This window comes from Erythrolamprus reginae, chromosome 7 (assembly GCF_031021105.1).
Source record: "Erythrolamprus reginae isolate rEryReg1 chromosome 7, rEryReg1.hap1, whole genome shotgun sequence".
Lineage (NCBI taxonomy): Eukaryota > Metazoa > Chordata > Lepidosauria > Squamata > Dipsadidae > Erythrolamprus > Erythrolamprus reginae.
Window position 1 is genome coordinate 6,722,899 of NC_091956.1, and position 13,935 is coordinate 6,736,833.

Consider the following 13,935-nt stretch of genomic DNA (forward strand, 5'->3'; position numbering starts at 1 on the left):
TCTGTCCTCCAGACTATACAGATGGAGTTCATGAAGTCTTTCCTGATACGTTTTATGCTTAAGACCTTCCACCATTCTTGTAGCCCGTCTTTGGACCCGTTCAATTTTGTCAATATCCTTTTGTAGGTGAGGTCTCCAGAACTGAACACACTATTCCAAATGTGGTCTCACCAGCGCTCTATATAGCGGGATCATAATCTCCCTCTTCCTGCTTGTTATACCTCTAGCTATGCAGTCAAGCATCCTACTTGCTTTCCCTACCGCCTGACTGCGGTATTTATTTATTTTGTCCAATACACAATACATATAGAAGAGAATAGACATGAGGTAATATATATTTAAAAAAATATAAAAATAGAGGAGAAGATATATGAAAGGAAGAAAATATATATGATATATGAGATAAATATATATGAGAAAATATATATGATATATGAGATAAAGGAAAGACAATTGGACAGGGGACAAAAGGCACACTAGTGCACTTATGTACGCCCCTTACTGACCTCTTAGGAACCTGGAGAGGTCAACCGTGGATAGTCTAAGGGAGAAATGTTGGGGGTTAGGGGTTGACACTATTGCGTCTGGTAATGAGTTCCACGCTTCGACAACTCGATTGTTAAAGTCATATTTTTTATAGTCAAGTTTGTAGCGGTTAATATTAAGTTTGAATCTGTTGCGTGCTCTTGTGTTGTTGCAGTTGAAGCTGAAGTAGTCATTGACCGGTAGGACGTTGCAGCATATGATCTTGTGGGCAATACTCAAATTGTGTTTTAGGCGTCGTAGTTCTAAACTTTCTAGACCCAGGATTGTTAGTCTATTTTCGTAGGGTATTCTGTTTCGAGTGGAGGAGTGAAGGGCTCTTCTGGTGAAATATCTTTGGATGTTTTCAAGGGTGTTGATGTCCGAGATGTGGTATGGGTTCCAGACAGATGAGCTGTATTCAAGGATGGGTCTGGCAAAAGTTTTGTAGGCTCTTGTGAGTAGTGTGAGATTGTCAGAGCAGAAGCTATGTAGGATCAGGTTAACAACTCTAGAAGACTTTTTGGCGATATTGTTGCAGTGGGCTTTAGCACTTAGGTCATTGCCAAATTGGCGGTTTGGGGAATTAATAGTAATAATAATTAATAATAATTTATTAGATTTGTATGCCGCCCCTCTCCGCAGACTTGGGGCGGCTCACAACAATAATAATAACAATATGACAATGTAGCAAATCTAATATTTTTTAAAAAACAGGCATTATTAACTATCCCACTGGAAATGGTGTCTTTTTATATTAGCTAAAAACTATCTAAATCTAATTATGTGCCACATACTATTTATGCCCTAGTGACCTTTAAGGTTGTAATATCTATTCCAGAAAATATTAAATTTCCAGTTGTATTGTAGTATTGGGCAACATTAATTTGTTGCATTCCAAACAGTACCAGGTTCCTACTGGTTCGAATAATGAAACCACACCCGTAGTAAAACTGGAGGGGACACATGTGTGTGAGAGAGATTTTGGCAATTTTTTGCTTTTGCACATGCGCGGAAGCAAAACCTCATTGGGGCACATAAGCACACACACGCCAGAGACCCAAAGCTTTGCACACAGCGCACTGGTGGCAGAAGTGTTTTTCAAACTTAGCAACTCTAAGAGGTGTGAATTTCAAGTGTATGTTGTGTGGTCTTCAAACCCCAGAATTCTGGGATTTGAAGGCCACATAACTTACAGTTGCCAAGTTTGAAAAATACATGGAACACATAGAAGATTGATGGCAGAAAAAGACCTCCTGGTCCATCTAGTCTGCCCTTATACTATTTCCTCTATATTATCTTAGGATGGATCTATGTTTATCCCAGGCATGTTTCAATTCAGTTACTGTGGATTTACCAGCCACCTTTGCTGGAAGTTTGTTCCAAGCATCTACTACTCTTTCAGTCAAATAATATTTTCTCAAATTGTTTCTGATCTTTCCCCCAACTAATCTCAGATTGTTTCTTTCTCTAATTCTATTTCCTCGAAGGTGTTCTCTATAAAGCCCTAAAACCACCTTCTGCTGCACGAATCCCAGCAACCAGTTAGGTGCCACAGAGTGGGTCTACTCCTGGTCCCGTCAACTAAACAATGTCGCTTGGCGGGACCCAGGGGAAGAGCCTTCTCTGTGGCGGCCCCGGCCCTCTGGAACCAACTCCCCCCAGAGATTAGAATTGCCCCCACCCTCCTTGTCTTTCGTAAGCTTCTTAAAACCCACCTCTGCTGCCAGGCATGGGGGAACTGAGATACTCTTTCCCACTAGGCCTTTACAATTTTATGCATGGTATGTATGTATGTATGTTTGGTTTTTATAATAATGGGTTTTTAACTGTTTTTAGTATTGGATTATTATTATATGCTGTTTTATGACTGTTGTTAGCCGCCCCGAGTCTGCGGAGAGGGGCGGCATACAAATCCAATAAATAGATAGATAGATAGATAGATAGATAGATAGATAGATAGATAGATAGATAAATAAATAAATAAATAAATAACCTTCATTGTGTATTATTGTGTATTGGAATAAGTAAGTAAGTAAGTAAGTAAACAAACAAACAAACAAACAAATAAACAAACAAATAAATAAAATTAAAAAAAACCCTTAGAGTTGCCAAGTTTGAAAAACACTGTCGCACAGCACCACTACTTGCCCATTTATGATGTATATTTTCTATTTATACTATGTGTGTCGCTCTCAATGAACAAACTACTATCGATATGAGTAAAACCCTTAATAAAATGGGGAAGAGAAAACACTGTCTAGTCTAACTTTCAAAGAAAGGGGAGGTTTCCCCTTCGATTAGTAAACCGACAATCGCTTGTGTTTTCACAAGGTCTGGTCACAGCCTTCCGTGCCTCAACTGTAATCAGCTTTGATCTTTCAGGGAGGGGGAAAAAAAAGTGGTGTGCAACACTTCCACACACACCTTCCTTGTTGAGGAGATGAAGACTTCTTGGATGATCTATGGGATTGGGATCGTTTTTTGCAGCATAATTCTGGTGACGGGTAAGTGAAATTGACCGAGAGAAATCTCTGCAGAATTACTCATGCAATCAGCGGGAAAAATGCCTATTGTTTTAACTGCCATGCCCATCCGTTAATAATTATCCGAGGAGAGGTTTTTTAAAAAAATAAATAAATGAATGAATGAATGAATGAATGAATGAATGAATGAATGAATAAATAAATAAATAAATAATCCTGGTGTAGGAGGCTTAATATATTTTGCTGGACGGTTTAACATACTGTAAGCTAGGGATGTGTGTGCAATATGTAAGTGCGCACACCCACATACAAGCATTGTTTGATCTGATACATTCATCTCTTGATGTGGTTTATAGGGGATTTTTAAACAGTAATTTGGTAAAAGTAAGTGTGGGTATCTTTTTCCTATTGTATTATCATATAAGGAGTGTAGATAGATAGGTAGATAGATAGATAGATGTAGGTAGGTAGGTAGGTAGGTAGATAGATAGATAGATAGATAGATAATAGATAGATAGATAGATAGATAGATAGATAGATAGATGATAGATAGATATTAGATAGAGAGAGAGAGAAAGAGAGAGATAGATAGATAGATGTAGGTAGGTAGGTAGGTAGGTAGATGATAGATAGATAGATAGATAGATAGATAGATGATAGATAGATATTAGATAGATAGATAGAGAGAGAGAGAGGGAGATAGATAGATAGATAGATAGATAGATAGATACATAGATACATAGATACATAGATACATAGTTAGATACATAGATAGATACATATATGATAGATAGAGATATAAAATTGCTATTTATCTATTTTATTTTATTTTATTTTATTTATTTATTTATTTATTTGTCCAATACACAAATACATAGGAAGAAAATAGACATGTGGTAATATATATATAAGGGTAAAAGTGAATTTAGAGGAGAGGACATATGAAAGGAAGAGAATATATATGATAGGTGAAAGAAAGAAAAGACAATTGGACAGGGGACGAAAGGCACATCAGTGCACTTATGTCCGCCCCTTAAATAGATGGCATTAGATAAATAGATGGATGGATGGACGGATGGACAGACAGACAGACAGATACATGGATGATAGGTATTAGATAGTCAGCTAATAGATAAATGGAAGACAGGTATTAGATGGATGGATGGATGGATGGATGGATGGATAGACAGACAGACAGACAGACAGGCGTAGGTAGGTAGGTAGGTAGGTAGGTAGGTAGGTAGATAGATAGATAGATAGATAGATAGATAGATAGATAGATAGATAGATAGAGAATTAAAATTGCTCTATTTGTAAAAACCTTCTATAATCTTAGAGTTTATTGTTTCGGCTGTAAAGCTTTATTTTGCATTACCCACATAGCACAATAAAGATTATTCATCAAATTAAGAAATGCTTGAATAAAACACTTATTTTTCCCTACTTTAAAGTGATATTGAGATGATAATGGCAACTTGTTAAAAGTGAGAAATTCTGGAATAAAATAACTTACCGGTATTTTATCATGATTTGAAAGTGATGGGGGAAAGGATTCACATAAAAATATTTATCAACTAATTCAGCATTCCAGTATTTTTTCTATTTTGAAAAGTTTTACTGCTTTTAAAAAAGTAAGAAATGTTGGCATCAAATGCTTATTTATCCAATGGGGGGGGGGGATTAATAACGTCTATTTGTTAAAAGCAAGAAACGCTGGAATAAAATAAATTATTTTATCCTGATTTGAAAGTAATGGGAGGAAGAAGGTACACATACAAATATAGTCATTAAATACGTCTAATTCAATAAAAATGAACACTTCAATATTTCTTACATGTAAAAAGTCTTGCCGGTTTCTCAAAAGCAAGAAATTCCTTATATTATTATTATTATTATTATTATTATTATTATTATTATTATTATTATTATTATTATTATTATTATTAATTAGATTTGTATGCCGCCCCTATCCTGATTCAAAGCGATAAGGGGAGACAGAATTTAACACTAAAAAAGAAAGCTTTATTTATTCATTTTTTTTTCATTTTTAAAACATGCCAGTAATTTATTATTAATAAAAACTCCACAAGTTGAAGGTTTTCCCCATTGTGTTATCTCCAAGGGGAAAATCCAACAGATGTTAATGATCTTGGGGGTGGGTGGGAAAGATGACAAGATGAAAGAATCCATACCTATACACACAACAGACTTTATTTATTTTTATTTATTTATTTATTTTGTCCAATACACAATGAGGGTTTTACTGGGTATAGATATATATATATACACATAGTAAAATACATGATGAAGGTTATAGAGGAGATACTCATAGTAAAACATATCTATGAAAGAATAGAAAAGAAGATATAGTAATAGAACATATTAATGAAAGAATAGAAGAAGAGATATAGGAATAGAAGAAAGGTATAGGAGATATAGGACAATAGGACAGGGGACGGAAGGCACTCTAGTGCACTTGTACTCGCCCCTTACTGACCTCTTAGGAATCTGGAGAGGTCAACCATAGATAATCTAAGGGTAAAGTGTTGGGGGTTTGGGGATGACACTATGGAGTCCGGTAATGAGTTCCACGCTTCGACAACTCGGTTACTGAAGTCATAATTTGGAGCGGTTAATATTAAGTTTAAATCTGTTGTGTGCTCTTGTGTTGTTGTGGTTGAAGCTGAAGTAGTCATCGACAGGCAGGACGTTGCAGCATATGGTCTTGTGGGCAATACTTAGATCTTGTTTAAGGCCTCTTAGTTCTAAACTTTCTAGGCCCAGGATTGAAAGTCTACTCTCGTAGGGTCTTCTATTTCGAGTGGAGGAGTGAAGGGCTCTTCTGGTGAAGTATCTTTGGACATTTTCAAGGGTGTTAACGTCTGAGATGCGATATGGGTTCCAAACAGACTTGTCAATCAGAGAGAGAGAAAGAAAAAAATAAAAGCTTTAAGAAGTCCAGCCTTTGACTGACCTATCTGGACAACGATGGAGATGGGGCTTTTTTTTTTCCCAATTGTGCCTCCTTCATGTCTTCACACACACACACAAACACACACTCAGATGAATCAGCTAATTTCAAGTACCCGTTTTGTTATCTAAATATTACCTTGCAAAATTCTGCCTGAGGTCTGAAAAATGCACCTTGAAAAGGCTCGAGGTTTCGGTTTCCTTTGCACTTATCCTAAATTTAGCTACCGGCCCTTTTCAGGTGCATTTCTCAAAATTATTAATAGTCCAACTTTTCTTTCAGCCAGCCTTGATGTCTCATAACGGTTTTGTTTGATGTCTCCTAACTAGGATTATAAGGAGGGGTGGGCTACTGCCCGGATGGGGGCGAACGCAGTGAAGTAGCGAAAATGGAGCTCCACCCAAGGGCACCTAATTTGTACTGAAAGATGTTGGAACAAAATGCATAAGCCACACCCACAGTGTGGTAGTAGAACCTTTGGTAGCCCATCACTGATTGTAAGTCTACACAACTAGACTAACAATCCTAGGTTTAGAAAGCTTAGAAATACGCTGCCTTACACATGACTTAAGCATAGCCCATAAAATCATCTGCTACAACGTCCTTCCTGTCAACGACGACTTCAGCTTCAACCACAACAACACACAAGCACACAACAGATACAAACTTAAAGTAAACACTCCAAACTCGACTGCAGGAAATACTACTTTAGTAACTGAGTAGTTGATGCATGGAACTCACTACCTGACTCTGTAGTATTATCACCTAACCCCCGAAACTTTACCCTTAGACCAACGGTAAGTTGGTTCTTCTATGACATGTGGACTTCAACTCCCAGAATTCCTGAGCTAGCATGATTGGCTCAGGAATTCTGGGAGTTGAAGTCCACATGTCGTAGAAGAGCCAACTTTGCCTACCCCTGCCTTAGACTATCCACTGTTGACCTTTCCCAATTTCTAAGAGGTTAATAAAGGGCGTGCATAAGTGCCTTATTTCCCATTCTAATAATTCTCTCTTACTAGTATAATTCTATATAAACATTGTTATATCTTTGCATACAACCAATACGTGCTTGACAAAACAAAAAAATAAAACAAACAAATAAACTGTTGGACACACCTGATTAAAATCAAACCCTGGATTGAAAGGTATTAAATAATATTACTGTATTTCTTATGGTCTTATTGATGTATTTCATTTGAATAACAGAATGACAACATTGGAAGGGGACCTTGGAGGTCTTCTAGTCCAACCCCGTGCTCAAATGGTGGCCCAATCTCTTCTTAAAAACCTCCAGTGTTGGAGCACTCACAACTTCTGGAGTGAAGACGTTCCATTGATTCATTGTTCCATACTGCCAAGAAATTTTTCCTTGGTTTTAAGTTGCTTCTCTCCTTGACTAGTTTTCCAACTCGATTACCTTTATTTGTTAGGTCCCACAGAGTTGGTCTTCTCCGGGTCCGGTGAACTAAACAATGCTGCTTGGCGGGACCCAGGGGAAGAGCCTTCTCTGTGGTGGCCCCAGCCCTCTGGAACCAACTCCCCATAGAGATTAGAATTGCCCCCACCCTCCTTGCCTTTCGTAAGCTACTTAAAACCCACCTCTGCCGCCAGGCATGGGGGAATTGAGATACTCTTTCCCCCTAGGCCTTTACAATTTTATGCATGGTGTGTCTGTATGTATGTTTGGTTTTTATATTAATGGGTTTTTAATCGTTTTTATTATTGGATTATTATTGTACGCTGTCTTATTATTGCTGTTAGCTGCTCCGAGTCTCCAGAGAGGGACGGCATACAAATCCAATAAATAAGTAAGTAAGTAAGTAAGTAAGTAAGTAAGTAAGTAAGTAAGTAAGTAAGTAAGTAAGTAAGTAAGTAAATAAATAAATAAATTTGTTTTAAGCTTACTGGGATGAGGAGGAGGAGGAAGATGAAGAGAAAGTTCTGGTGGACAACAAGTGCCAGTGTATAAAGATAACATCAAAATACGTCCCGGATAAAGAGAATCCTGGAGAAAAAATTCTCGAGAGGAACATACGTATCATGTAAGTAATGCTTTCTCTTCGCTCGACATCTTGCTTTTTCAAAAGAAAGGAGAAAGGAACGGAGGCAAGGAGAAAGATGGAAGCAGGAAGAGGGAGATTGTGATCCCGCTATATAGAGCATTGGTGAGACCACATTTGGAAGACTGTGTTCAGTTCTGGAGACCTCACCTACAAAAAGATATTGACAAAATTGAACGGGTCCAAAGATGGGCTACAAAAATGGTGGAAGGTCTCAAGCATAAAACTTATCAGAAGAGAAGGATTTAGGGGTAGTGATTTCTGACAGACTCAAAATGGGTGAACAGTGCAGTCAGGCGGTAGGGAAAGAGAGTAGAATGCTTGGCTGCATTGCTAGATGTATAACAAGCAGAAAGAGGGAGATTGTGATCCCGCTGTATAGAGCGCTGGTGAGACCAAATTTGGAATCATACTGTGTCCAGTTTTGGAGACCTCACCTACAAAAAGATATGGATCAAATTGAATGGGTCCAAAGATGGGCTACAAAAATGGTGGAAGGTCTTAAGCATAGAACTGATCAGGACAGACTTCTTGGACTCAGTCTGGACAGAAGGGAAAGGGGGATATGATCAAAACATTTAAATATGTTAAATGGTTAAATAGGGTTCAGGAGGGAATACAAAATAAAAAACAAAACAAAAATAACAACAACAAACAAAATCAGAATAATAGGTAAACTTATACTTTAAGGGGAGGAAAAATAAACCATTCTCTATTACAATTATCAATATCTATATAATAAAATTTATATATGCAGCATCAATCTGTAGAGTCTGGAGGACAGAAGGGAAAGGGGGGACACCATCAAAATATTTAAATATGTTAAAAGGTTAAATAAGGTTCAGGAGGGAAGTGTTTTTAATAGGAAAGTGAACACAAGAACAAGGGGACACAATCTGAGGTTAGTTGGGGAGAAAGATCAGAAGCAAGTTAGAGACGGCAACCTTACCAACTGGTCGAAGAAGACATTCAAACCGCTGTTGGGTGACTGTTTTTCCCAGGCGTACCAAGCACCAAGTCTGTTGATTCCAACCACATCATTTATTCTGGTTTTTCAACCCATTGCAAAAAGAGAGGCAAAAGGGTTTGTAAGGTATTTCATGCAGGTACATGTCCATGCAGTCATTTTATTAAAAATTTCCTTTTTACAGGGTTCCCCTCAATGCCCGGGAAAACATCTCTGATCCTACGTCACCTTTGAGAACCAAATTTGTCTACAAGATCCCCAAGCTGTAAGTGTTTCTCTTATTTTTATCCGTGGAGAAGATTCTAAGTCCTCTAGGTCAGTGTTTTCCAACCTTGTCAACTTGAAGATATCTGGACTTCAACTCCCAGAATTCCCCAGCCAGCATTTGCTGGCTGGGGAATACTGGGAGTTGGAGTCCAGATATCTTCAAGTTGCCAAGCTTGGGAAACACTGCTCTAGGTCCCTGATGTCCCAAAAGGTCTTTGCTCCAAAAGGCAAAATTACCGTATTACCTTCGGAAATTCTATAACAGGGATGGCTAACATTTTGGTGGAAAAATGCAATGCATGTATGCGCCCTATGTTCACACCACCACCCACGGATCCATGCGTGCCCCGCGCGCTCCTCCATGGTCTGTTTTGGGTCTAGTAGGCTACCCTCGGGAACGCCTACCAATCGCAGCCATGCCTGGAGTGCAAATTGGCTTCTGCGAATGCGCAGAGGCAAAATATCACTCAAAGACCAGTGTGTGTGCGATTTCCAGGGGTATTTTGCTTCTGCGGATGAGCAGAAGCAAAAAAATCCCAGAAATTGGAGACAAGAAATTGGAAACAAGGTAAGAGCTGCCAGCTCCCACCACGCCGCTCCCCCTGCCGCACCGCTCCCCCTCGCTCCCCCTCGCTCCCCCCATCGCTCCGCTCCCCCTCGCTCCCCCCACTGTGCCGCTCCCCCTCGCTCCTGCAGGGGCCATGGCTCAGGGAGCAGGCCGGGTGGACCCAATTCTGGCCATGCAGCCTGTTCTGTGCTCTGCTGTGCCACAGGCATTTCTCCTGTGGCCTGGGAGATCAAACAGCAGGCCACGTGGCCAGAGCTGGGGCAGGCCGCTTTTGCAGCCTACCGCAGCTGTCACTCTAGGCACGGCAGCAAGATTCGGTTGCTGCGCATGTGCAGCAGCCGAAATCTCTTTCCGGCGGCAAAAATTGCCGGTCTCTTTACTTCCACTTTGTAGCCCAGCACTGGCTACCCTGTAGCCCAGACGGGGGTTATTTCTGGTGTGGGTGTGTGCACGTCCGAGTGAGATTTTACTTCTGCACACGTAGACGAAGCAAAATCTTGCAAGTGGACATGCACGCCAGAACTCAGAGATCTTTTGCTTCCGTGCAGTCCGTCCCGTCCCCCCCCCCACGATCTTTTGTTTCCTGTACATGCGCTTCTACTTCTGCAGCCTCCTAGTTGCAACAACAGACTGCAGGGGACCACAACCCACTGTGCCCCATTTTGGTCCTAGTAGGGTTCCTGTAGCTCCTGGGAGCAAAAGCGGGCCACCAGGAGGGTCCGTCGCATCCCCTCTGAACCCCGGTTTGGGCCTAGTAGTCCTCCCTGCACTTATAACCCATAGTGCAATGCGCAGACGAGCTCCCCACGACCCCTCCCACGCACGCATGCATACATACTCTCTCCACAAATGCACATGCATCTCCTATATGCGCCCTGCGCATGCGCAGCTGGGACTCAAAAACCAGCTAGCTGGCGGGAGGTGTTTGCGTTGGAGCGACAGCAGTGTTCCCTCTAATTTTTTCCCGGTGTGGGCGGAAAAGTATAGTGTCTGAGCGGCAGCATTGAAGTCCAAAATAAATAAATAAATAAATGAATGAATGAATGAATGAATAAATAAATAATAAATAAATAAATAAAAATTCCCTTCTTTTTTATTAAGAGAAATTAATAATAAAACAAAACCTATTAAAACTAAAAAAAAACCAGCAAAACTAAAAACACAACTATTAATAAATCCATGCTTTAAAATCTTCATTTCTTAAATATTTATCATAGTATTATAGTAATCTAGTAATACTATGAAAATCTATCTGAACACCAATGCATCAATTAATACATTTCCATATTTACTTTTCTATAATTTCATTCAATATTTCCAAGCTCAATTACTTTTCAGGCACTTAGCATTTACTATTACTAACTTTCATCAATCCACTACATTTCCAAGTACATTTAAAATTCATAATGCAAACTCATAAAACCATACAGTACATATCATAAACCCCTTATTTATCCTATGAATCTTCCATTCATTTTACCTATGCAATTCTATATAGTTCAAAAATTCGAATCCAATTCTACAAATTAATACATCCTAATATTAAACAACAAAATTAAATTAAAAACAAAACATAAACATATATGAATTTCAGACTTCTTCCCCCCCTGTGTAAAAAGTTTGGGGACCCATGCCTAAATATATCTTTTACCATCAAGAAACCATGTTAACCATGATAAAACCTTGTTTTTATCTTCTTTGTTAATCAAACTAATTTTTGAGTGGAAATACAAAGGTATATTTGCTCCCAACCAGTGTTCCCTCTAATTTTTTTGGGGGGTGGGCGGAAAAGTATAGTGTCTGAGCGGCAGTCCCTTCGGGATTGGGCGGCACAGAAATAATAAACAAACAAACAAACAAACAAATAAAAAACCCACCCTGTTTTGTCTCAGAGAATTTCAAAACAAAATACTGTCCTGTGTGTCTATAACAGTGAGCTCATAATAGGGCAACTCTATCAATATCAAAATGCCACTTAAATAGTTGAGCTAGTTTCAAACTAGATTTTGATTTTCTTTCTCTCTTCCTTACTCCCATTCTTTTTCTTTCTCTTTTCCTTCCTCTCTTTTTTCTATCTGTTTCTCTCTCTTCCTCTCTTCCTCTCTCTCTCCTTCCCTCTCACTCTTTCCCTCTCAGCTTCTGGGCAGGTTTGGAAAACTCTGAGTTGATGATGATTTTTAAGTGAGCGATTGCTCACTGCTCAGCTTAGAGGGAACTATGCTCCCAACTAGTATATTATATTCGCTGTGACAGGAAGTCTTCATTGATATTTCTGGGATATTTCTCATCGCCTGGGCTTAATCTTTTTCTTTCCCGTCGTTTGTTCCAGCTGCGGGAAATGTAACGAGACCCCGAGAACCGAAAAGGGAGTGACGTTTGGCTTGGATGCTTTATGCGGTCATCCCGACGAACCCTGTTACACCTACGACCGGAATAAGTGTTACTCAGCGCCTGCCTTGTTCTCCAACCGGGGTAAAACGTCCACCATCCAGACCGCCTTAACCCCTGAATCCTGCTATTCGGATTAGACTACAACCGTTGTGTTTTCTTGAATGTTGTTACGAGCATGTCTACACCACAGATAATGTCTGTCGACCTTATTAGGCCCACGATTGCTTTGCATATCTCATTTTGTTGGGCGTGTGGAGGCAGTTATGTACCTTAACCTTTAAATGTGCAAAGACCACCACCGCCCCTCCTTCCTTCCTTTCTCCCTGCCATTTTTTAAAGTCCACGGATCAATTCAGATATCCAACATAATAATAATAATAATAATAATAATAATAATAATAACAACAACAACATTAATAATAATAATAACGACAACATTAATAATAATAATAATAATAATAATAATAATAATAATAATAATAATAATAATTTATTAGATTTGTATGCCGCCCCGAGTTCTCGGAGAGGGGCGGCAAACAAATCTAATAAATTATTATTATTATTATTATTATTTTGGATATCTCAATTGATCCGTGGACTTTAAAAAATAGCCCTACAGTTAAGAAGGGGAAGGAAGAGCTCAAATGAACATTATATTCTCCCCAAAGGATCCTGGGAATTGTAGTTTGGCCTGGCTTGCTCAAAAATCTTCCAGAGGATTGTTACTGTCTTAGACCAGTGTTTCCCAACCTTGGCAACTTGAAGATATTTGGACTTCAATTCCCAGAATTCCCCAGCCAGCATTCACTGGTTAGGGGATTCTGGGAGTTGAAGTCCAAATATCTTCAAGTTGCCAAGGTTGGGAAACACTGACTTAGACAATAGTTCTCAACCTTTCTAAGGCCGCAGTCCCTTAATACAATTCCTCATGTTGTGGTGACCCCCAACCACAAGTCTAGCGTCAATTCTCCCAACAGAGCTTTAAGCTGATTGGCAGGAAGGTCAGAGGGAACACCCCCCCCCCCCAAATGTAAACACCTGATTGGTCGGATTGTAAAAATATGTTCTGAGGAGCCAGAATAGAAGCATTAGTTCCTAACACCAGGGGAAATTTGTCTTTTCCCATGGTCTTAGGTGACCCCTATGAAATGGTCGTTCGACCCACAAAGGGGTCCCGACCCCCAGGTTAAAAATCCCTGTACTTAGATCTTTCTCCTTGGGTGAAGAGAATAGCCACCCTAAATCTTTGGTGTAGACGTTGCTCTGAAATGCATCCATCTCTTCATCGGTATGAAGATTTCTTTGATTTCTTCCAATTTAAACAACTGTTGCTTTCCTCTTGCTATCTGCGTTTTGTGCTACCCTTTCCACTTGTCGCATGCCATCAATAAAATAGTATTTCATTAGAGCAACGGCTGTTTCATTGAAATTCAACTTTTCTAAGTACAGTATTTATTCATTCATTCATTCATTTATTCATTCATTCATTTATTATTATTTATTAGATTTGCATGCCACCCCTCTCCGTAGACTCGGGGCAGCTCACAACAACAATAAAACAAAGTTTAACAAATCTAATAATTTAAAAGTCACTAAAAACCCTTTATTAAAAAGCAAAAACATACACACAAACATACCATGCATAAACTGTCTCAATTCCCCCATGCCTGACGGCAGAGGTGGGTTTTAAGGAGTTTACG

General features: G+C 39.3%; 1 protein-coding gene across 1 annotated transcript; it reads left to right on the forward strand.

Moving 5' to 3' along the window:
* Positions 1–2,779: 2,779 nt before the first annotated feature.
* Positions 2,780–13,643, forward strand: JCHAIN (joining chain of multimeric IgA and IgM). The gene is made up of 4 exons (XM_070756901.1): positions 2,780–3,029; positions 7,883–8,024; positions 9,194–9,274; positions 12,174–13,643. Exons 1-4 carry the CDS (start codon positions 2,966–2,968, stop codon positions 12,370–12,372), a joined length of 486 nt encoding a protein of 161 aa, XP_070613002.1. The 5' UTR covers positions 2,780–2,965; the 3' UTR covers positions 12,373–13,643.
* The last annotated feature ends 292 nt before the right edge of the window (positions 13,644–13,935 follow it).

Coding starts and splice junctions, on each gene's coding strand:
- JCHAIN (XM_070756901.1), top strand. CDS start 2,966: ATGAAGACTTCTTGGATGATCTATGGGATTGGGATCGTTTTTTGCAGC. Junction 3,030..7,882: donor CAGCATAATTCTGGTGACGG/GTAAGTGAAATT, acceptor ATTTGTTTTAAG/CTTACTGGGATGAGGAGGAG. Junction 8,025..9,193: donor GAGAGGAACATACGTATCAT/GTAAGTAATGCT, acceptor TCCTTTTTACAG/GGTTCCCCTCAATGCCCGGG.